Raw genomic sequence first — 24,639 nt, forward strand, 5'->3', positions numbered from 1 at the left:
GCTCTATGGCTGTGATGCTATCAGGACCCCACTTCTGAGTATTATTTGTGGTGTGTCAGTTCCTCACAGTGCGCGACCGCAGTGAGGCTATTTCTCCCAACCTTCAATTCAAACTTGGCCCATTACAGCCAGACTACAAAAGCACTTTCCGTGCACTCAGGAGCTCACTGCAGTGAATGGTGGATATTTCCAATCACTCCGCTGTCAATCCAAGTGTCAGGTAAACACAGGCCAATGGAAACAGCTTTAGAAAAGCCTTGCGGCTACGTCTGTCTTACTCCAGGAGTCCTTGGAAACGTATCAACAATTTCTACAAAGACCTCCAAGTTAAAGGGAAAAGTCAAATATCCTAAAAGCAACACAAACGCAACACCCGGATGGATGTGGCGGCCTACGCCCGACATGTGTATCTGGCACTGGGTTTGTCTTCAGGCCCGTGAGTGTTGTCTCCACCTCGGGCTGCAAACAAAGGAAATGAGATTGTATTGACAGACCTTGTATTCACCTCATGAGAGGGATCTCTCAAGTCTGTAGTGTAATTACCCAGTGGGAGTTTCAGCACATCTATAAAGATTGCAGTGTCATAGATCTAACTGTAAATAAGGACATCTATGGCCTTGCTGCTGCAGGAACACAGACTCTTTAGCTCTTAGTTTATTTCCTGTGCAACAGTGTCAACATGTGATACTATTATAGCACTTTATACTTTGACATTATTCATGAAAAATTACAAGAAAAAACACTTTTTTCCCCCCAGTTGTCACTGTCCTCCAGAGGTGGACATGGTTGTTGTGGCAGAAATGTGGAAGATAACTGAGTGAGTCCACAAAGGCTCTGAGTGTTTTGTATTAACATATTGACAGTTGTTTTCATGAAGGCCAGTCCAAGAGAGAGTGACCCCACGGAGAGAAACTGCCCTACTGGAGGCACTGTAAATGGGACCTGAGAGAGAAAATTGAAACTGGTGCAGCATGAAGACGTGTGGATGGAATATCAAATCTGCCTGTGCGAGACAACAGTGAAGCACCTGCGACAGGAACAATCACTCTGTTCTTTGTTTGAGAAATTGAGAATTGAAAGTTAAACATACAATGAAAGTTGAGCTCAAATACTGCTTTGTGAAAAGTTTGTATGTTTTTTTTTGTTTTGTTTAATGAAGGTTCATTATTTTTGCTTTAGTATGTTGTTTAAATTTCCCACAGTGCGAAAGCTCCTCAGCAAAATTTGAATATATAAAGAACATATTTCAAGTTACAATGACTTGCTTTTGTAACCCTTTTTAATGGAAGCAGGCAAACCGACTCTCTGGCAATTAAAAAACTCAACACATTTAAGAAGGTTCAACAACAAAACGCAGGTAGAAGGTGTAACAGAAGGGCATGAATCTACAGAGCTAAAAGCAGGAAATATCTACAAGTACTGATTATCTGTGTGGGTATATTTAAACTCAGTGGCCTCTTTGTGTAGTGCACTTGTACGATTTACTATAATCCAATATTGTCGTGCCATAAAGTCTGATTTAATAAGCCCATAAAGGTTATTGACACGTTTATAGTTTTCATTTAGTTTCAGTGTTTTAACATTGAGGTCAGAGTGATGACAGCGATGGTCCAGCAGACCATATTATATTCAATGCGTATGTCAACATAGAACAGAAAAAAACAATTAGCATCTCTTACTATGAGGTTATCGACAATCAGCGTTCACTGAAAAAACATATGCATATGGCTAAAGGTACACAGACTGAACTAAAACATATTGTGTCGGTGTTACTAATAGAGTGACCATTGCGTGTATGTGTACAGTATATTTGGCCTTGTTATACAAAGTCAAAATGAAAATACAGAATTTGTATATCATATGCATGTAAAATGTGTACAGGGTTGTTAAAAATTAATAGTTTTTGGGGGGAAATCAAATGATGAACTGCTTTGCTCATTGATTGTTCTGATTTGGAAAGGTCTCTTTCAAATTAAATCACTTTATTTGACAAGTAAATCACTAAAGCGGATAAGTACAGAGAAGTTGTTTCTCAAGCTGGAAGAAGTCAGAAGAGGGGAAACCAAACTTCATATGTTATGATTTAAAGACAGCTTTCTACGCCTCCTCACAGCTGTTTATGGCATTTTTTTCACTCAGCATTGTAGTGACAGCGTTTTATCACCCTGGCAGGAAAAGTCATAAATCACTGTGTTAAGCTGAATCATGGCAGTACAGCACGGAGGAGAGCGTTATTTTAGTCAAGTCCAGATCTAAATTCATTCACTACTTCCTGTTTTATGACATGTAGCAGGAAAGTCACGCAGTCGGAGAAATTACTTTACAACATATGCATTGAAATCCAAAATAAAGATTATTTCCTTCTGTAAAAACAATATATTTGTAATAACCATTACATTCCCCAACACAAAAATGCGTCTTATATTTATTTGCTGTAACTTGTGCATTCTCTTTTCTTTTCTTTTCTTTTCTTTTCTTTTCTTTTCTTTTCTTTTCTTTTCTTTTTTGTATTCTTCAAAGGTCTTGAGTGTGCATGTGATTTACAGCAGCAGGCCTGTGGTCTGTGTGTTGGGTGTGTTTAAAAGCCAGCTTTCCACTCCATGCGCCTCTTGATTTGATGTCGCTGTGGTTTGCCCTGAGGCAGAGTGGCACCACTTGATTGATGGTGCTGACAGAAGATTTGTACCAGCAGAGATTCACTCACATCTCCAAGCTCGTTTTATGACTTCGACTTGTCTCCTTTCACAAAGCCGGCTACGTCCCATGAGGATGTTTGTGAATACTTTAATAAGTACTTGTTCTCTCTATTCAAGGTGGGGAAAGTACCGGATCTTTTCACTTACAGTATGTAATAATGTTACATTGATTATATTGAGCACAGATTCGCATAAAAGTACTGTTGCTAAAACTAAAGTAAAACTACAATGTATACTTTTAATTCTACTCAAAGTATTTGTTACATTTTAACTACAAAATGTGGTTAAAATGAAATAAAATTTAAAAGATTCTAAAATAGTTTACAGTTTACAGTTTAGCATTTTTAGTGCCATGCATTTGATTCAATTTCCCTGTTCAGAATTATCTGTTTAAAGCACATTTCTTAGATGAACAATGACATTCATAACATGATCGTATGGTAAACGAATGTAGTTATGAAGAACAAATTTACTTTGTTAAAATAAGAAACCCATTGGTAACAAAAATAGAGCCCAAAAAGGTTTATGAATGACAAATAATACGTAATAATATGCAATGTGATGACGTGTGTGTCATTCACTTCCATCCCTGGTGGAGGATTGTGTTTTTGGTGGTACCGCAAACACAGAAACACAGAGAGCCATACAGTCACACATACCAACGTTTGAGCCTACGGGCATTTTAGAAACACTCATTAACTTGAAACACATATTTTTGGACGGTGGGAGGAAACTGGAGTGGATCCATGCACAGGAAGAATACGCAAACTCCAGAGAGAAAGGCCCTCCCAAGCACAACTCTTGTTCGAAGTCAAAGCCCCCCCCCCCCTCCCCCCATATGAGGTGTGATTGCTATCCACGACACCGCTGTAAGGCCCAAATTCAATTTATAAAGCAGAAATTACAACATAGCCATGTCATGGCAAATTTATAGAGGAAATGTAAGAAACGTATGCGGTGATGTCAAGACATAGATTTAAATGTAATAATTTCCTGCCTCTATGGCAACAAAATAACCAGTTTTAGAATCTGAAACTGCATGTCGAGGATGTACGGACAGAACAAGAAGAGATGTTTTGTTCCAATACTACATGTCCACGATTCTAAATAACTTTATCGAAAAAGATTTATCACCCCTTTATGAATAACAAAGTGCTTTGTGACCCAGACCACTGGGAACAACCCATAAATCCCCAAAACCTCAACACTGCAGCAGATGAATGATTTTCTGGGCAGGGTTGAGGCTGACCACGACCACCGCCTGAGAACAATGCAAAACAGTTTTGTCTCGCGCCCCCCCGTTGTGCTCCCCGGAGGATTTGGATGGTTTCACTGAGAAAACAAGTCAGCCAAACTGACTCGATGTAAAAAGTTGCTGGTCTATGTGTTACGTATAGGAGAGGCGCACAGTGATAGCAACAACATCCTCAGTTTTCTGCGTGACATTTTAGTGATCAAAATCAGTGGTTAATGGTAAAGCAACCGACTGAGGCCAGCTTAATATTATTTCATACATATGTTGTCATTCGTCATTCTTTCTAAGTAACCACAATAAACACTATCCTATATTTTGCCAGTGATCTCAGACCTTAAAGACTATAATCCACCTTATTTCCATGAGAAACACTGTGCTTTGTAGTACGAGCACAGGCTTTGCTCCATAAAACATCCCATCCAAAACTTGGATATCTTTCTGTAAAATGACCATTTTTATTCAATCTTTTTGTTCCCATCAAAAGGCCATTTTATTCTCTGCAGTCTTAATGGTTACAAGATATTCCGCAAAGCACTGCTGATCTACAGCTCTTTGTTCGGACTCCCACGAAGAATACAATCTTACTTTGAAGCGCTGCAGCCATACAATTCCATCAGCATAAACGTTTCACAAACACTTACACACAAAGTATAGGGGCGAGAAAAACACTACTCCAGACAACTGGAATCGTTTTCTGGTTGTGCTTGTGGATTGTGTCAACTTCTATTTTCATACTATACAGAATATTTGAACATGTGGATTTTGGGGGGGAGAAAATGTGGCTTGAATGAATATTTGTCTTTGTTGTGTGGTTGTGCGTTTGCTCTCATTATTCAGGGAGCGAGGAGTAAGAAACTGTAAACATGCTACTCTATCGACCTTTAAGGTTTGGGGCGAGCATTCTGGGGACGGCAAACAGGAGGACGCACATATTGAATAATTGTAGTAAAATTTGCGAAAGAAAGGTTAGCTAAATCTATTTATAAATAATCATTTAAAGTGACCACGTCTTTTGGCTGAAACACCTGCATCCTGGCTTTGCCCTTCCAAAAATCAGCATCACTTAACAGATTTAATTATAATTGTCCCCTATACGCTACAGTCAATGTCAGCTGTGTCTTTTAATTCTCTAATCAGTGGCCGGCAGGACCGCTATCACCATCCCCATGCAGCTTCCCACTCAATACAGACATCCCAAAACACACACAGACTGGTTTTGTCAAATGTTTTATTGAGTGTAGACATCTGGGCTACTGTAAAACATGCATTATCTGCAGAAGGGGGAGAGGAGCAGGTGGCATTGTCCCCGCTGTCAGCTGTGTCAGTGTTGGCACCCGTGATGGAGATTAATGAAGTATCTGGAGAGTAATATGCTCCTTCAAATGCTGCTACAATTTGGAGTGGGGGCCGATCCTGATCTTAAATAGCAAAGCTGTCAGAGTTTACTGAACCTGTGCTTTGGCACACAAGGGGGGATTCGATCCTACAGGGTGGAAAACAAAACGTGAGAAAGTGACAGTGTGTAACAGCCAAAAATAGTAACAATAGAGTCAGTTATGTAAACAAACATATTGTTCTGGTGTCACTTCTTCTTTGGTGCATTTGGTGCATTAAATTTGAAAAAGATGATGTCTCCATCCTCGACAGTGTAGTTTCTTCCCTGTTGTCTATATTTCCCAGCTGCCTGAAAAAATAAACACAATGAAATGAGTTAAAATAGAAGCTACTGAAAAATGTACAATATTGTTTAGATAGTGTTTTGATCTAATTAGCAATGGAGTGTAACTCTGTGAATTACATGTGAAAATAGAAAATAATAGGAACATAATACTACAGTATTAAATTGCTGTCTCTTTTGTCATCTTACTCACACATAAACACACACACACACACACACACTGCAGCATGCACGTTTTGTTCAAGGGGTGCCTGAATTCCCACTGAGTGAATAATCCTCTCCTCTGCCCATTCCAGTTTCATGTGCACAAGCACAAAATGTTAATAAGTCTTTGATTACAGCACTATAAAACTTCTCAAGGAAACAAAATAAGTTCTAACATTTCTTTTGTATACAGTAAGTGTTTGTTCTCCTTCCCGGCAAACTCAAAATAATTGACTTGAAGTGCTAATACAGACAGGTTTATGCATTCTGGTTCTGCACAGTGCACAATTAATTAGAAGAATCAATGTCCCTTTAAAGGCTCAGGAGACCATTTAATCCAAGCTCAATACCACCAGAAACACTGGATGGAGAGGGAGACAGGAAAAAAAAAAATCAATGGCTATTTGTGATTCCTGAGTATGTATTAAACCAGACACGTCTAACTGGTTCATTTGCACTTGAAAGCAGCCATCTGGAGCGGCAAGCTTGGCTTAAGCAGATATGATTACTAATAATGTGATATCCCCATACACTGGCCCTATTCAGACAGCCTATTCCCACAACTGGCATTAAATAGCACAGACCTTAATGCCACAGTCAGAAGCGCTCCATGTTCTTCTGAGGCTCAAAAAGGGATTAGTAAGAGAGCATGCAGTAAGGACCTGACACTCAGATCCCAACCTTGGATAACAATGGTAACCCCCCCCACCCCCCCAAGAGACCGACACATTTCACTCTCTGTTTGCATCTTATGAAGGGTGTGGACAATAAACTGCCACTGCATTAAATATCAAATATTTATTTCTTAAATAGTGAGCTTGAATAGTAAGGAGATTTAAATATTTTTTTAGTGCTTCCTTTCTACACTGGTCCCCTCGGGGCCTTTGTGTCACTATAATTACATTAGTCGAGCCTGTAAGTGGGAACATGGTGTTGATGGTGGTGATAGTGGGACTGCAACAGCATGGTTTACAGTGTCACACATATCAAGGTTACACTTTAAATACAAATTTTAATGTTTGTCGTAAAAAACAAACGAGATTTGATGATATGATATGGACGAATGCAGTGGTTTTCATAGTGTGGGGTGGGCCTCCCCTCAGAGCGTGCTATTGAGTTTGGGGGGGGTTAAGCAGCAGCAGGAAAAATCGGGGAGTAAATAATAATTAATACAATAATGCGATAATTATTTATTGTTTAATTGATTAGGTGATTCATCTCTGTATTGTTGCAGAATTTACACTTTATTAATGCAAAGTTAAAGTATCACTAAGGTAAGAAAAGCCCATATTGATGGGATTTACGGTGTACCGCCTACAGTTGGCATTCAGTTATTGTCTTCACAAATTCACCATGAAATCAGTTATTTCATTTGACAGCAGTGTGCACATGAACAACCAACGGCACAGTTAAAAAGGTCAAAACAAACACTGCCCATCATAAAAATAAGATATGCAAGTCACATTTCTGTGCTACCCATCCATGAAACAGCCCATATTTGAGGAATTTCACACTTTATTTAACGTGCTGCTTTATATCACTGTCACTTGCCCACGTGGCTTGGGGAATTTGGCAACAGAGAGCTCTAAGCTAACAGCGCACTCTATAGATCTGATAAATGCCTGGTGAGGTGAAGAAGTGCTTCCTCTGAGCGACTGTGCTGCGCTACAAGCAAGAACTACCATCAGCCAGTTAAGGCACATTGTGATAAAGATATGCACAGCTGGAGCAGAATGGCAGTGTTTAGAGCCAGAATCAGCTGGCTTGTCAGGAGTGCTGCTGGAGTGTGTGCAGTAATTTCTTCCCCTGAGTAAAGGTGAAGAGCAGTTTCCAGTAGGAGCTGTGTGGCGACTGTCAGCTCCACTGATCACAGGAGACTTCCCCTCATCTCCTCTGGCACCCTGACTGCTCACCTTGACAGCGCTCTCACTGCCTTCCTCTTTAAAATCCTGGAATTTCATTACTTCCGCCATAATGAAGCCCTTCTCAAAGTCTGTGTGGATCTTGCCCGCAGCCTGTGGAGCCTTAGTTCCTTTCTGTCACAAGGAAGGAAAAGAGAGGACAAATGAATTGTTTTGGAGAAGATGGATTACAGCATGCGAGCGACATGGTGTTTGATAGGGTGATAGCGTTGTGATCACTCTCGGGGTGTTTTCAGTCCAGGGGTATTCTTGCCTCAGTCCTGATTTCTGGATAGCTTTCCACTCGGCTGTGCCCTGCTAGGCCAGCCTGGACACCGATAAGGACACAGCACTGCTATCAATGCCTTCTGATTCCCATTCCATGGTGGTATTGATTTCTGTCCAAGCAATCTTGCCTCATTGTGGGTCGCTGCTCGGCTCTCTGGTCATGACAGCAAGGAGACTCAGTGTTGCAGAGAGAGCGGCCGGAGTGGTGCAGACCTCATTGCATCAGGCCTAACTGTTGCGATATGTTGGATTCACGTCATTCAGATTCACCTCAAACCTTCGGTAATATTCGACTGACGTAGATTTATAGCCGCTGTAAAGTTTTGCGGTTTGTTTTTAAATGAACTCTCAAACAAACAAAGTGATTTTACGTTTGAAATGTACATTTATAACTAAACCTATAGATGATGGCAATTTAGAAAACACACATTACCAGCGTCATATAAATAAATGAATATACTTTTCTACTTCGAATCCTCTCTAACACTCCAGGAAACAACTGTCGACGATAAAATGCGCAATTTATATGCACTGAAATAATGCTGGGCGGAAATGACAAATGACCCAAATAAGTGACGTGGCTGCTGTGTATCATTATGACTCCTGCCTGTCGACCTGCTCGCTCTCTCTCTGGTCTGCAGCTCCGTGCTCAGAAACTGTTGAGCAGTTTTAATTATGTATATAATCAGGTTGGGGTCAACATATTTCATGCCAAAAGAATGATGTGTATTTAATGACTCTAATACATTACCATCTATTTGCAATCTCATTGACAGAGTGCTTGTGAGTTTAACTACCATTAATCAGCATCAAGGTTTGTCTATCTGGAGAAAAATAGATTAAGGGAGGGATTTTTTTCATATGGTGCATTACAAGAGATCCACATTGTCCTAGTTAAGAGCTATGCAGAGCAGGCTGATAGATAATGGTCACCTCGAGGCTGCCTAATAAAGCATGTTAAAGGACTTAGGAACACGACATTACTGAGTGTAGTTTTTACAATGCAAGATGTATTGGCTTAATATAGTTACTCACTGATGCTTACCTGACTAAATGCCCCTCACACACAATCAAGGCTGGCTGTAATCAGTTACTTCGAGGAAGACGAGCGTGTTTTTGAAGATGCTTTTGAAGTGTTTAGGGACTTTCCTGTAAATAGTGACGGTACAAGTGCACATCTAATGTCTAACATTTGATTTTCTTGTGTTAAAAAAAGTGTATGTATGTATGTATGTATGTATGTATGTATGTATGTATGTATGTATGTATGTATGTATGTATGTACGTGTGTATGTATGTACACATATATAACTGGTAAATATATTAGTTTCAGCCCTAACACGGCCCATCACATTTTCTGTCTAGAATCACATCATCAGTTTGTCAAGTCAATTTTCTGTAGAAAAACAAATACATGTAAAAATGTAACCTTTGTATTTTCTTCCCCTGAAGAGAAATTGATTAATCTTTCCCTCTAAATGAAAAAAAGTCAGCTTCGTTGTTGTATATCCATTTTTAGGCCGTCTCTTTTTTCAGACTGATTTGCAAACAATATTAAAAATCATGGTGGTCTTGAAAACCTTTTCACTTGGAAAAAGTAACAGCAAACTAATATGTGTTTAATTAAAGTCATGAATAGAAAATCATCATGGGAAAGATAATTATGCACAACACATGTCATTGTGCATATTTTGTGAGCAGAGCCATAATGTCTACTTTAGACAAAATGAAGATTGAAGCAGCAACGACATCAGTATTCAAAAGTGAAAACCCACTCCATCCGATTCTTCTGTCATTATTACTTCCAAATAAACATAGTTTGTAGCAGCCTATTTAAAGATTTTGAACAATCTGAGCAACATTTGTCAGTAAAATCTGAACAGTGAACAGGCTCACATTTAGGGAACAAAAACTATAATGATCTGCTTGGTGACAAGTTTTTTTGAATAGATGCCATTGTGGGAAATTGCAATGCTCTTTGAGAACGGGCCTCCATTTCCAAATGGACCTGTGATGTTTATGGGATTGAAAGCATTTTTTTTGTTGTAAACTTAGATTTTTTTTTTTTTAAATTACAATCTCTTATGGGATAAAAGAATGAATATAATTGCATCTGACAGAACCTAACCAAAATTGCCTGTTGTTGAAAAGTTTTTTTTTTGTAGTTTTTTTTAAGTTACTGTGTGTAATCGAAGCTACCTAAAACACAACTTAATCAAATATCATAATGTGTCTGCATCACAAAGTTCTGTGTGCTCGAAGGAAAAAAGAAAACACAATGGCAACATGCAAAGCCAACATCTGTATTGATGTAAATCCTGCGATCCTATTGCACAAAGCTCTTGGCGGGCTGGGCTCAGTAAACTGAGACACACAGGGAGGAGGAGCCCCCAGCAAGACCCACAAACAGTCGAATGAAAAGCAACATCAATTTTGGCACAGACAACCTCCGTCACACAGATTAGGCAGGCACAATGCACAGGCTCCTTATCTCCAGCGGCAGGAGGAGGGCAGGCAGATCTGCGCAGGATGGAAACATTCTCATGGACGTAATGGGCAAAATCAATTGTTGCCCTCCTCAATCAATGTGGCCCCCACTTTCACTGTTCAGCAGCTCACCAGTAATTGAAGTTATCCTCGGTCTGTAATGACTAGCCAAAGCACAACCATGACAAAGTTGAAAGTGTGATATCAGTGAGGGTGCCAGCAGGGTGGAACGTAGGATACTGTGTGTGCGTGTGTGTGTGTGTGTGTGTGTGTGTGTGTGTGTGTGTGTGTGTGTGTGTGTGTGTGTGTGTGTGTGTGTGTGTGTGTGTGTGTGTGTGTGTGTGTGTGTGTGTGTGCACAGCACAGCAGGCATCTGGCTCTTACCCGTACAGTCCATGCGCGGACCTCATCTGGTCCAGCAGTGAAGAAGTACTCCAGCTGCAGGGCTGCATAGCCGGCCTTGATGATCTTGCTCAGGGCGCTGGGGGCGAGAAAAACCCCCCCCCAAAAATAAAAAAAACTCCACTTGAATGGAAGGGTCGGAGCTGCTTAAGTATTCTTTATTGCTGTTGATGCCGAGACAAAGTTCACTCCAGTGGCAAGGCCCCATTCATTCCAGTATAAACTCATTAAGTGAATAAGATGGGTCACTTCGTTTCACATAAGACATTCAACTCTCCAATGGTTTCTTTGATTAATTAGAAAGCTTGTAGACTCATTTAACATTTTTAAGAATTCAACCCAATGCCTTGGTCTGTGCAGCGAGAAAAAAAGAATCTGCTGTCACAATTTTTCTCTCCATAGAGGTTTTCACACGAGAACAATAAACCCAAAATGCCCAAGTTATAATTATACCTACAGATGACAGATGACAGTTAAAAACTTAATTTAGAGGAAAACCCTTTGACTGAGTTGTTCAGTAAGAAGAGGGATCCTTTGCTTTATAATGGTAATTACTCTGCCATTTATTATTCTATCAGCACATGCAATTAAAGGAGTGCATGGAGGACACAGCTGATAATAAAGTGTGAGGAGACTGAATGCTAATTAACCTCTGCGTCTTGTGCTCTGTGCAGTATTTCCCCTTCTCTTCTTCACTGCTGTCCTGGAGCTGGCTTTCCAGGCCTCCACTGAAGGGGATGACCAAGGCACCGGGGTCATGGTTGTCCACCCACTCCTTGATTTTCGCCAACCTGAAAAGAAGAATACAAAATTGCCTCGAAACTCGCTGAAGAACTTGATTAATAAGGAAGCATCGGCGGGGCCATGCATATTCATGAGAGCAGCTGAACATACGAGTGCTTGGGGGAGACTGCACTCCTAAGGTGGCATTTGTCTCACAGAGTTGGACTTTTCCTTCGGTGAAAGTTTTCAAATACAAATATGAAGTCAAGTATTGAAGATGGAAATACAGTACACAATGTTACTGTACACAATGACTACAATTTAGAGCACAGATGTATTATCAGCTAAATGTACAAAAAGAACAAAGAGGACCAGAAACAGACCTTATGTTTGAATGTTGTATTTTTGATAGGTTGTAATATTTTAAAGCACCGGCTGATAACTAATTTAATGATAAATTCACATTGTTGAGAGGCTGATAATATCTAACTATAAAACACCCTAAAAAATATTAAACTAATTTTAGCTGCCACATGATTTAGGAGTGTGAAAAGCACTTGAAAATACTATACTGAGTATTAGCAATACAATAAAGGGGATAATAATCATACAGTATGTCTGACATGGCTATTTATGCAGCTAAATAACATTCCAAGCAATAAATTACATTAAAATGATTTGATGTCAAATGAAAACATGCATTTGCATACAAAAAAATCTGCAACGTCACTTGTGGTTGTATAGAAAAAATACATCTGAAAGAAATGTAATTGAGTTTAGAAAAAAAGAAAATATTTATGAAACAAGGTTTATGACCATTTTGACACATAAATAGAGGTTTTTACCTCATTTTTAAAAAAAGTGAAACCCAATTCGCTCACCTGCTGAGTGTCTAAATGAACATCGACTGTAAAAGCCAGGAAAAGAGCAGAGCAACTATAAGCATGGACTCTTTTCCTTACTTATGTACGTCTTTGTCACTCTCTTAGTTTTTCCTATTTCTTCTGTTTCTCTTTCTGTGTTCCTGTCCAGCAGGACACCTGACATTGCAGGACAAAGATATCCTCACACTTAATGGTAACCCCCAGTCAGAACAATACAAGGGGGTTAGGGCAATTATGAGATTAGCCCCACAAGCTCTGAGGCTGGGATTGGACAGATCTCAAAGAACAGCATCACACAAATCCATTTTCACACGGCGGCTCCTGGGCTGGATTGATTCTAAGGGGTCCCTGTCATTATCTGTAATCCTAGTTTCCTGTTTAAAGCCCATAAGAATCAAAGACTGGGAGGGACCCGACCACCTCAATACCACATCTATTCCAATAACAATGTCACCGTTTTATCACCGGCCCCACCATATCGCTGCTCCTACCTAATGATTATCAATATACAATACATGACGGGGTAACGGGCACAAAATGAGCGCAGTTCTGCTTTGATTGAATGTTTTTCTCACAAGTTAAAATAACACGAGAGGGTAAATTCTGAAGAAAAAAAAAAAAAGTCTCACATGCTAGTTTGTCTGTCTGTTCTGGTGCTCCTCTATTAGGAGCCATAACCTAATATTTTCCCTTTCTGTTCACACTACGTATGCAGAGCTGGTGTCTGACTGCCGCCACAATAAGGTGGTAACCAACGTGTCACCAATCAAGGATGGAAAAATAAAATGCATTTAGTCAAAGCCAAAATCCCGAAAACAGGAGACGGAGGGCGCTCCGAGAGGGGAAAAAATCCAATCTGAGATAATAACAGCTGTAGTTTGTCACTTCTCGCAGCACAGCTGTCTATTTGGTGGCACGTTATTTGCATTCCTCAGGTATTGCGTTCTCTACAGGCGGCTGAATAATGATTCACAAATCACTCTCTCCACACCAGTCAAGGGCTGTGATCCTTTGAATAGACCATTGTACCTGAGACTGTAATTGGTGAAGACTTGACAGAGCTGAGCCAAGCTAGCAAAGTAACAAAGAGGCTCTTGGTAGAAAGCTGAGGGATGATTTTAATAATGTGAAGCCGAGACGGAGAACGTGAGCTGCAAATGAGCACGGGGGTCTCTGGGTCCTTGCACTGAGTGACACAGGACCAGACAAACACCTTGCCACAGGAACATGAAACTCCCCCTTCCCTCAACTCCAGAAACAAAGCACTGTCAATTAAGAGCTTTGATGCTCTGTCAACACGACTCCCAAAACCAATTCTGTCAACTTCCTCGCTGTCTATCCACGCCACTTTGCAATTTGTATTTATGTCCCTTCCAATTATTTGTGTGAAATTCTATATGGAATGTATAAATTTGTGAGAATGTTTATGTAAAACATGCTTCAGATTCTATTTTTTTTCCAGCCTTTGTTCTAATCTTGAAGTCATGGTAAATCATAAAGGTAATTTATGCTGATTTGTATTTGAAACAAAGTGTGTTCTGTGTTTAAAGGCCTACTGAAACATAATACCTGCCTTCAATCCTAAAAAAAAAAGGATTAAAAACTCCAAACTCTTACAGAAAAGTTATACTTATTTTGACAACTAAAACGGGCTTTACAGGTTTACTTTTCCTTTTCGGGATTATTTTTCTGTTCATCTGCATCATAAAGGAGAACTTTGTAGTGCTAATACTGAATTCAGCAAAAGAAAATGCGAAAAAATAACAAACAAAAAAAAAAAAGAGAAAGCATTCACAAATCTAAACATAGAAAAACAAATATATATTAAATAAAACATAATCAATGGTGAACATAGTGCATGTATGAGTCTTATCAGTCTCTCATTGTGTCCCAGCACTGAGTGTCATCTCTCACTGCTCGGTTAATAGAAAGATTCAGCACTTTCTGGTCTTGATGTCCTTCTCTGAACAAATGATGCCTGAAATTTTTATTCTTTTTATAATGGGATTCCGATGGCCTTTGCTGCAAATCAAGTGGAAATTTTTGCATATCAAGTGGGAAAAATTAAATGTTAACCACGTTTTAATGTGATTAAGGGTGACAGGGACATTATTTCTGCTAATCATTCACCGGCTTCAAGCCTCAAACAAGGCTAAAGAACAAGCCATGTTTGTGCTTTTCCTCCTGCTTTCGAATCAAGGAGCGGATGTAGTTTTCATACATGTACTCTGTCAAACGTTTACAAGTCTAAAAGATGCGCAAATGACGAAAGTGGTAAGAACAATGCCAATGCAACGCCATCTTTTTTTTAAATCTTGTCTCTGGAGAAATGATTGTCATCTTATTTGCTCTGAGCTTTAAATTTGATGCCCGTTGTGCTCAGAATACATCTAATTTAAAGCACAATATACTGCAAAATGACAGGAACGAAAACAATTGGACCTTCCTCAACACACTGGCGTTGAATAGAGATGTCCCACAGGGGGCCACCCTCTGGAGCTAGTCTATTTGTCTTTTTGTGTGGGAATCCTAAGAGGGGGGTAATTCCTGTGTTTCTGCATGCCTAGGGCTTCCCTGGGCTTTGTCGGGGCTTTGATCTGCTTAAATGGCTCAGGAGGGGAAAACAATGGGAGTTTCTAAAGTACAGGGGCAGCTACCTGAGAAATTGACCTGAGCCTGCATCAGATATACACTTGAACAGGTTGGCTTCATTATGAGTGCTTGGCCAGTTAAGCCTGTAAAAGGTGGGCCATCACCTCCAGTTTGAGTGCTTCTTTCAGCTGAAGCATAATCCCCTGCCTACAACCTGCACCGAGGGACCAACACCTGAAGCTGAGCACATTAGCCGAATGTATTACCGAACAGCACACCTTGGCAGCAGTTTGCCTGCGTGCCAGGCACAGACTCATCAGGTAATAAACCCAGAGTCCTCTTTGTTGTGCTGCGGTCCCAGGTTACAGGGATGAGCAACCTAGGGGGTAAGGGATGCGGCAGCATGCAGCGTACACAATCCCCCTCCCTTTTCCTTCTTCTGTGGAGGGAGACAGAAATGAGAGGTATGAGCTCATGGTGGCTTTTGAGGCTGGGAAGTCGGTGGCTCTGTGGGAAGCTTTTCATCCTCCCAGTGGTGAGCTCCTGAGCAACAAGAGTGCAGACGCTCTCTGCTCCCTGTGGCCATAGCCGGATGGAAACATATTACACATCAGTCTCTGAGAAATGAGGAGATCTGACACACGCACACACACACACACACCACACACACAAACACACACACAGCACGCGTGCGCACACACACTATCGCCAATATCATCAACTTCTTTCAATCTTCAAAGCAATCATCGGCTGGAGGAAACAGAACATGGCGAACGCACAATGGGAGCAGCTTTAATTAAGAGCATCATCTCACATCGTATCTCAAACAAGCCTTGAGGGTGTGCTGGTAACAAGCTTTTTAAAGCAACTTTCCTTTCTTTGAAAACTGCACCCATTAAATCTTCGCGACTTTAAATGTTTGCACATGACGGATAAAAATCTTAACAAATCATTGGTGCCAGTTTTGTCTTTAAGATGGTCGTCGAGAGGACATAATCAAAGCTGCAACCTTGTTTAAGGCTGCATGGGGGGGGGGGGGGGTGGGGGGATGAAGGTGAGGCTGTGCATGTGTGGTTGTGATGGTGGTGCTGGTGTGGGTGGGGGTGGGGGGTGAGAGGGGGGTGAGGGGGGTGAGGGAGGGGGGGCTGCAAACATCAGAAATTCAAACAGTAACCCAGAAGAGTACATTCTACATCACCCAAAATAATTCACTATATGGGGTATCCATGCTGTCATTCATGGCAGTTGACTGGGCGAGAGAAAATAAGGGGGCTGGGGTAGAGTGGGGGGAGTCATCAAGATGTGACAATTGTGACAAGAGCAGGCAAAGTGTAGCGCAGAAGAACACCACACGGATTTCTCCATCTCTTCTTTTTTTTCCAGGATGACAGCTTAATGTCTACCACATGCAATATTTATTCTCATCGTGTGTCAGACTGTCTAGCTGTCCTAGGGAGTACAAAGAATGCCACTTATTAGAATAAAAGCAGAAGGAAGGTAATCAAGGACATATGTAACATCAGCCAATCATGTCCTCTTCGAATCCAACATCTTTTTTTCTTCTCCCCCATTCATGGCGGTTCAACAATAATCCTGATAATAAGCGTTCAGGGGCTGTATGTGGCAACACTAAATTCATTTATTTGCCTCATTAGAGCCAAGCCTGCAGGCTACTCGTTGTGGCATGTGTTTGGTCCTAACCATATCACAAAGATTAAAAAAAAGCAGCGCTCAAAAAGCCTAAACTATCAAAATGTACCATTAGGGAGACTTGTAGCTCCACAGATTTTTCTTTATATGGTCACAAACTACATGCTTTAACAGGAGAACAGCTCTCAGCGTGCCCTCAGAAGAAAGTAAGCATGTTCTTCTGCTACAGAGGTGTCTAAGTGTGCTACGAACTGTGGGGGACTCACTAAGAATTTTCCAGGCTTGGTCCCCGTAAACAAGGGAGAAGTGACAGTCTGTGTTGCATCGTGGACAGCAAACTGATTTTTTCAGTGGGCCATTAAGGAAAAACAAGAGAGAAACAAACCTCTGTTAGGCTGAAGTTTGGGCTCTGTCTCATTAGCTACAACAACTGCACTGTTTTTTTATTTTTTTTGCCACAGAACACATCAAAGACAAAGGGGTGACATGCTACATGTCAACTGTGTCCTTTCATTACCTGGACTGGGGACAGTCAATAACCGGGTTAACTGAGCCGACAGGTCTTTACATCTGTTTCAGTTTTACGATACAGCCTCTCCTGTTGTTTTCTCCCATTGAAAGCCAGCTGAAGGCATCCATTAGGACTGACTGTGGGCAGTAGGATACACATCTTACCATGGGAAAGTGTTTCTCAGGATCCCACACCGCACAAGCGGAGAGCGGACGACTATGCACAAAATCAAAAGGGCTATTTTCTCGTATGGCTCCCAAGTGGCTTTGAAAAAGTGAACTCAAACTCCCCAGATAGTAGTTCCTAAAAACTTAGACGGAGCCAGTGGTTTTGCACTCAATAAAGTTCAGTTGTGTTTATGGGAATTATGGTTTGGAGAAGCTGAAGTGGGTTTGCACTGACTGCTTTCATGGACTGGCTTTCAGTGAATCATAATAGTCCCCTCCATTCTCAGTTCTCCCTCGGTCTCTAAAACTTGATGGGTACTCAGAGTCGGCGGGTTGTTTGTCAAAATGATCAGGCAAAAGGAAAATGCATATTTAACTTATTACTTTGACTTTTCAAAACCTGAAATGGGGGTAACAAAATTTGAGTCGACACTTAACACCAAGCTGATGAAAGATCTTTTCCTCATATTATCTGGTCTGAGTGCCACAAGTGACACTCTGCAACTGCTCCCAGGGCTGATAGTTTTAGTAATTGTCAAAGCTCCTCCTACAGGCAGACTGCAGTACCAGACACAGGAGAGACAGTTGTCTGCCTCGACTTCCTGTGGCTGTTTTCCTAAACTAAAGCTACGGCCTCTTGCTTATTTGATTAATGTGCTTTTTTAACTGCCAACGAATCAGATACAGACTCTGCAATCATTACGTTTTCATGATTCTCTTTCCTTGTTCAATCATTCTTTACCAGTAATCTTCGTTCCAATTTAAATGTACGTCCACTAATTTAGGAAGTAAGCTAAAATAGATTTCTCATTAGCTCGGATAGTTTGTACTATTCAAAATTCAAATTGGAGCAAAAATGCAGTGTTGGAAGGCACTTTTCATTGATCCATCCTTGGTGTATTTTCTTGGTTGCAGGTAAATGCAACACTGCCATGTAAGATATTAAGACAATGCAATTTGCGCAATAGAGCAAACAATTATTGCTAATTAGAAGAACTATTAGGTGATGTTGGTCATTATGTTGAATTTTTTGGGGGACAAAGATAGCAAAAATACAAAACATTTCAAAATCATCTTTGAACTTATGATGATTAAAGCAAGTACAGGTTAAGTTAGTGTCTCACTTAATGATACCCTGAAAGAAAAAAGAGATCAAATCAAATGATGTGAAATAAAAAGATCCAGAAGTTATTCCGCGCAGTGTTTAGCTCATGAGACGATAAGCACGCCATACAATGGAAAGATTTTGTTCAAATAAATCAGAAAAACAATTGGTAGCATGGACATATATTCAAGTATACAGTGGATAGACTTCAGCAGCTATGGCTTCCTTTAATAAAACATAAAGAATGCCAAGACAGAGGAAACAGATGTAACTCCCACAGAGAGGCAAAAAAAACTGTTAAAGAGATTAAAAAAACAAAACAGAGAATAAGTTTGAGAGAAAGTAGCCCTGTTTGAGAGGGAAGAAATGTACAATCTGAGTCCTATAGAACATGTATAGAAACATCCCTACAGTTATTTACAGGCAGACCCCCCCCCCCCCCCCCCCCCCCCCCCACACACACACACACACACACACAAACACACACAAGCACACAGTTAATAAAAGCTACAAGCATTGGTACCCTGCAGTTCTTCCACTCACTGGGAGAACCCACACGGCAGAGGCACTCACAGACAGGTCACACTTGCTGGTTTCCTTAAAGGTCAACTCATCTACTTAAGAGGCACCAATTTACTTTAATGCACATTGTCCAAAAGAAGAAGGGGAGAAAAAAAATACAGAAAAAGAAATGACAAGGAAGAAAAAACATAGAAGCATTGCTGGAATATTCTCAAGTGTGTCTTTTGCCATTTCTAATATGACTGCTCTTAGTTCTCCGTGAAGGATTAAATAAATATATGATATCAAATCTATATTGGAGAAAAAGAAAAAAAAATACCAACAAAATCGGTGTGGCCACATGCTTGTAAAATAAACAATATGTCAGGTGATAAGTGAAAGACACAAACAATGGGCAGACTGCAGCCACCACATCATCGGCGGTGCTCTAATGACCTTCCCTGACACACAAACTGGGGCATGTGGCTCAGAGAAAACAGTCTTCCGGGCAGCTCACCGACGCCGAGGAAAGAGGAGAAAGCCTCTTGATAGACTCTTGTAGATGCCATTCCCTATCACGCAATGCCTCTCAGTCATAAACACATGACAAATGCTGCCTTAATCATTTTTTACGAGCGGGGATGTGCAGGGGGCAGTGCATGGCTAGAGGGGAGAGGGGAGCGGTGAGCAGCAGGCGGCCCCCTCTGCACAGAGGAGAGGGCTGTGTGGTAAAGTCTCCTCTGGAACATCACTCGGCCAGCACTGCTTTGATCTCCACACCGCAATTACACCAGCATCCAAATGAGCATGGAGTCGCCTCTGAAACAGACTTCAAACATGCACATGTACGCATTCTCATACACATACACATACACTATAGGGATTGGAGCCATGTGCTCCTCTCAACAGTAAATGATGTACTGTCTCCAGCAGTGAACCTGGGGATGAAAGGAGGCCTTGCTCCTCGTCTGATCCCTCCATTAATGATGGCTTGCTAAAGCTAATACGGTGTATTCTTGTCTAAACAAGAGCAGCGTGGTATGTGGTTCCCATACTCCAAACAGGATGATCTCGGTTAACAATGGAATGTTTTGGAGGCTCACAATCTTTGACAAAGCTGTTGAAGTCACAAAAGATGTCGCAGCTTTACAACGCGTCTCTCCGCAACCTGCTCGTAGGTGCTCATATTAACAAAGTCAATTACCTATGCTTACATGGAAGTTAAAAGAAAAGTTTTGTGGAGCATGTTGCTAAAAATTAATGACATTAACCCAAATCTTGGCAGCGCTCACTGCACACCTCTTATATAGGGCTTAAAAAAAAAAAAAAAAAGAAAAGAAAAACACAGGGAACTTAAACTGCGAGATGGCCTGAATGGATGTCCAGAGACACACAGATAAAATTGGCTTATTTGCCTCATTCTGCGATTCGCCTCCTTTTCCGCGACACATTAAAGCTGAGATTGCAATTTGTCTTGCTGTTTGCTTTGAATAGTCCTTAACCGTATCATCATCTCAACTGTGCTGGTGGAAAAACACGGGAGCATGGCGACAGCCAAATGGCAGTCTGGCGTCTCCGCTGCAGACTAGCTGCCATTAGGGCTGAGAGCAGCATTTATTGTACAATTAGGGCCAGCCAGATCTACCTGTAATCATCTCCATACAGGTGTGAGCTCCTCTCTGGACAAGGGAAGTGACTCATCACTTGTCAAACATCAACACTTTGATGTCGGCATTGTTCATCGCAGAGCCCTCGGGACACCTCGGCACTACTGTTTGCCTGTTTAAAATGCTCTTGGATTTATAGCATTTCGTGCAGTTAAACACACACGCACACGCACACGCACACACAGAAAGGAGTGGGGAAAAAAAAAAAACTCTTCCACCAACAGGTGACGGATGCTCCAGTTGCCATGAATCATTTGATTTACGAGTCCTCGTCCTCCTCCCTCCGTCTGACAGTCATACTTTTGTGTCAGGAACATTTTAACAAACAGTCATAGGTAAACAACTTCCCTTGTAATACAATGCTGCCAGGTAAAGCACAAAAACAAAACATTATGTTAGGGACTGACACAACAAGCATAGAGGGCAATTGGAAGAGTGTGATAACGATCCACAAGTTGGGGTTATTGATAAAATGGCTGTAGTGTGGGAAAAGTAGCCCTTTCAGATGTAATAGGCGTGAAACACCAGCCTCTCAGATCTGCTCTCACTGCGGCCGGATGACAACATTACAATAAAGCGAACACAGCGTAGAAGTTTTTATTAGTGCCATGAAGATGCCGTTCAGAAAGTTCGGACTAAGAATAGTGCCCTACCTGCACAAGTAAGTTGGTCTAATGCCTGCGTATTAGTGTCTACGTCTACAGTACACTACACTGTACCTCACGAAAGCCTCAGCTGTCTCTTGAAACCGTGGGAACTTTTATAGCTCTTGAGGAGGTGCTTGTAAAATAAAGAGCAACAACATGTGAAAACAACAACTGAAGATGAGAAGCAAAGCAATGTCAGGTAATATCTGATGAGTCTTGTCCTTGTGATTAATTGATGGGCTCCAGATGATATTAATCACTTGTTTGCCTTGAAATGTACACGTGTTTGTCTCTGTTGTCATTTAAAGCCCGGCCCTCTCTTTGATATCATATGGAAATGAGAGATTTTGACGGAAAATAGGGACCATATGGTAGTGTGCGCTTAATGAAGTGCAGAGTCTGGAGGCTGGCTGGGGTTTGCGGAGCTGGATGTTGTGCTCGAGCTTACTTAGTGCCACCTCCAGGCAGATTCCCTCACAAAGATATGACCGTTTTCTGTCAGCAGGAGACCACAGTCAGCCTCACACGCCAGCACATGAATACACACACACACACACACACACACACACACACACACACACACACACACACACACACACACACACACACACACACACACACACACACACACACACACACACACACACACACACACACACACACACACACACACACACACACACACTTTCTGTAGCTGGCTGCAGATTCAGACAAAGTTGTGAGGAATATATTTAGCAACAGACATAAGTGGAAGTAAAGCTCCTTGGTGATGATTAGTGACTGAGTCTGCTCTCATTCTTCTTCCAAGTGCTTACCATTTGTTCTTCCTCCTAATGTAGTCTTTCTCAGAGAGATTAACGAGGTAGATCATTGGCTTGGATGTCAAAAACAAGTATTTGTTCAACACTTCGATCTGTAAAAAAAAAAAAGAGAGAGAGAGAGAGAGAGAGAGAGAGAAAAAGACAGAAAAGGCAAACACTGAAAAAGATCCAAAGTTTCTGAAGTGGAAAAAAACAACAACACAGACACAAACTAGTGAGGCCAAATCAAATTAGGGTCTGGTGTATAAGCACTGTGGGAAGCAGCTATGAAGCTACAAAATCAAGATCAGCATGGCCAGATGTCATTAGCTTGTACAAAAGTAATGAAAAAAGAAAAAAAAGAAAAAGTAACACAAAAGAGCGTGCATAATATTAAGTTGTGATTTGCACAAAAGACATGTTGCTCAAAAAACAAAGGAAGACGAAAACAGCAGTGGCATTTTTGGGTCAGATGAAAAGATTGTGGAGATGAATGACATTAATAAATTTGACAGTAACATCAAAGATTACCTCCTTGTCGTTCCAGTCGTGATAGTAGCGAACGTGTTTCTTTTCATCCACTACCCAGCTCTTCACTTTGCACATAACGTCCTGTTTAGGGGTTGAAATAGAATGAACAAGAAGCCATTAAAGGAGATGAAAAAGAATATAAACCCAGCAGGGTATGGGGGTAATTATTTCCTAAATGCATGGCATCCTGATGCCAAATTGAACAATGGCTTTTGCTCGCATTCAAGCAGGAGTGGCCTGGCTTTGACAGGGATGGCATGCACAAGACCCCCATCCCTCCGTTAAATCATGACAAAATGCCTTCTGGGGTGTCTCTCAGAGTCTCTGCTTCATACATCAATATTCCATTGGGACGGTTTAATGAAAAGGATACAGAGAGGAGACAAAATTGGAAAGAGCGGAGAACTAATTGGAAGTTGGTTAGTAAGGTGTGAATTATTGGTCCTTCCTCAGGCACTTTGCAGAATGTAGTCCCACTGAATAAGCACCAGTGAGGTACAGAACTAATTATTCACCATTTCTTCTGGAGAAAATATTGAGTATTTTCAGCTATGTATACCACATTCATCACTGCGGTACTTGTGGGTTGAGGCAGGACTGGGTCTTGACAGGATCTGGAAGCGGAAAAGGGTGGGAAAATGGGAGGGAGGCAGTTATAAAATTTGTAATAAAGAAATTGAGCCTATTATTGTTGATCCAGCCCCACAGAAATTAGCGGAACACATTCTTTTTGTTCCTGTCAACTTGACCTCCCCCTTCATATAAAAACTCCCCCACCCCCTGTAACACTCCCCCTACCTCCTTTTCCCTCCCCAAACCCTTGCAGCACTTCACAATCATACACCCTTTTGAAAGAACTGAGGAAAAAATCCTGCCAGAGCCTCAATTACACAATGGCAGAAAAAGCTCCACACACTGACCCCCAGCCAGCTGCATTCACTCTCTGCACATCTCTCTCCACAGGAATTCTAAAGGCCTTTTAGTCAGGCAGCCAGAGTGCAGCCAGCGGGAGAGAGCGCAGGAAGAGCTGCATACACTCCGCCCGCGCCGGCCCAAGTCTTCACAGAGAGATTAATCATCTGTGAAATGGAAACAGCAAACGGCCAGTGACACAGGCTGAACCCGCTCCAGGTTTCCCTCATCAGCTCGCAGCCGCCGTGCAGCGCTCCTCTAACAGGCAGGTGTTAATAAAAGGCATATAGGTCCCACAGGGGTCAAACACATACGCTTGCCACCATGAAGCACCGCTGGTGGGCTGGTTTCTTATTATTGTTTTGTAAGGATAGGGATTTTGAGGATTCATATGGACAAAAGCAATGAAACATTGTTCTTGTAAACATAGCACAATCCAAAAGGATTTACATCTTTGGAACAATGCATAAATACACGTTCTCCACTGTTGCATGCAACTGAGTCGAGTTTATTAAAGGCCTTTCATTGTTTGTAAGTACATTTCTACAATGATCATTTTTATTTGTGTTTGATTTTTTTTTTTCAACCACAATGTTTATATATATATATATATATATATATACACACACAACTAATTACACCCACAATAATATAGTATAACAACATGTGATTTAAAAAAAAAACCCAACATAGTATATATTGTTTCCACTCACACATTTCTATAATAATGATTATAATACTAGTTTATTACATCTGATTAATTCATCACTAAAATACGATATATTTTTGTAGTAAGTAATGTCAAAAAAAAATTATTTGAAGCAGATTTTGATTCATAAATTTAGAACAGCAGAAATTGAATTCTATTTCAAAATTATTCAAATTACTCAGCAAAAACATTTAGGAGATTTAGGGAAGTGATCGCGTTGTAAACAGCTGCACATAATTTCCTTTTTTTTATTTCATGGCATTCATTGGCTCAGCAAAATCAACTCCTTCTCGTAAAGTGTACATTTTCAGACAAAGTCTTGTCGTTGT

General features: G+C 41.0%; 1 protein-coding gene across 1 annotated transcript in view; it reads right to left on the reverse strand.

Annotated features, from left to right (window-relative positions):
• Positions 1 to 5,247: 5,247 nt before the first annotated feature.
• Positions 5,248 to 24,639, reverse strand: part of LOC308131238 (obg-like ATPase 1) — a 39,979-nt gene continuing 20,587 nt past the window's right edge. The window contains exons 6-11 of the mRNA XM_080497890.1: positions 22,690 to 22,770; positions 22,174 to 22,271; positions 11,562 to 11,702; positions 10,894 to 10,990; positions 7,747 to 7,869; positions 5,248 to 5,635 (exon numbers count right to left, since the gene is read on the reverse strand). Of these exons, the coding sequence (XP_080354016.1) occupies positions 5,534 to 5,635; positions 7,747 to 7,869; positions 10,894 to 10,990; positions 11,562 to 11,702; positions 22,174 to 22,271; positions 22,690 to 22,770 (642 nt within the window). The 3' untranslated portion in view covers positions 5,248 to 5,533. The remainder of the gene's footprint in view (positions 5,636 to 7,746; positions 7,870 to 10,893; positions 10,991 to 11,561; positions 11,703 to 22,173; positions 22,272 to 22,689; positions 22,771 to 24,639) is intronic.

The sequence above is a fragment of the Blennius ocellaris genome (genome assembly GCF_963422515.1).
Source record: "Blennius ocellaris genome assembly, chromosome: 6".
Lineage (NCBI taxonomy): Eukaryota > Metazoa > Chordata > Actinopteri > Blenniiformes > Blenniidae > Blennius > Blennius ocellaris.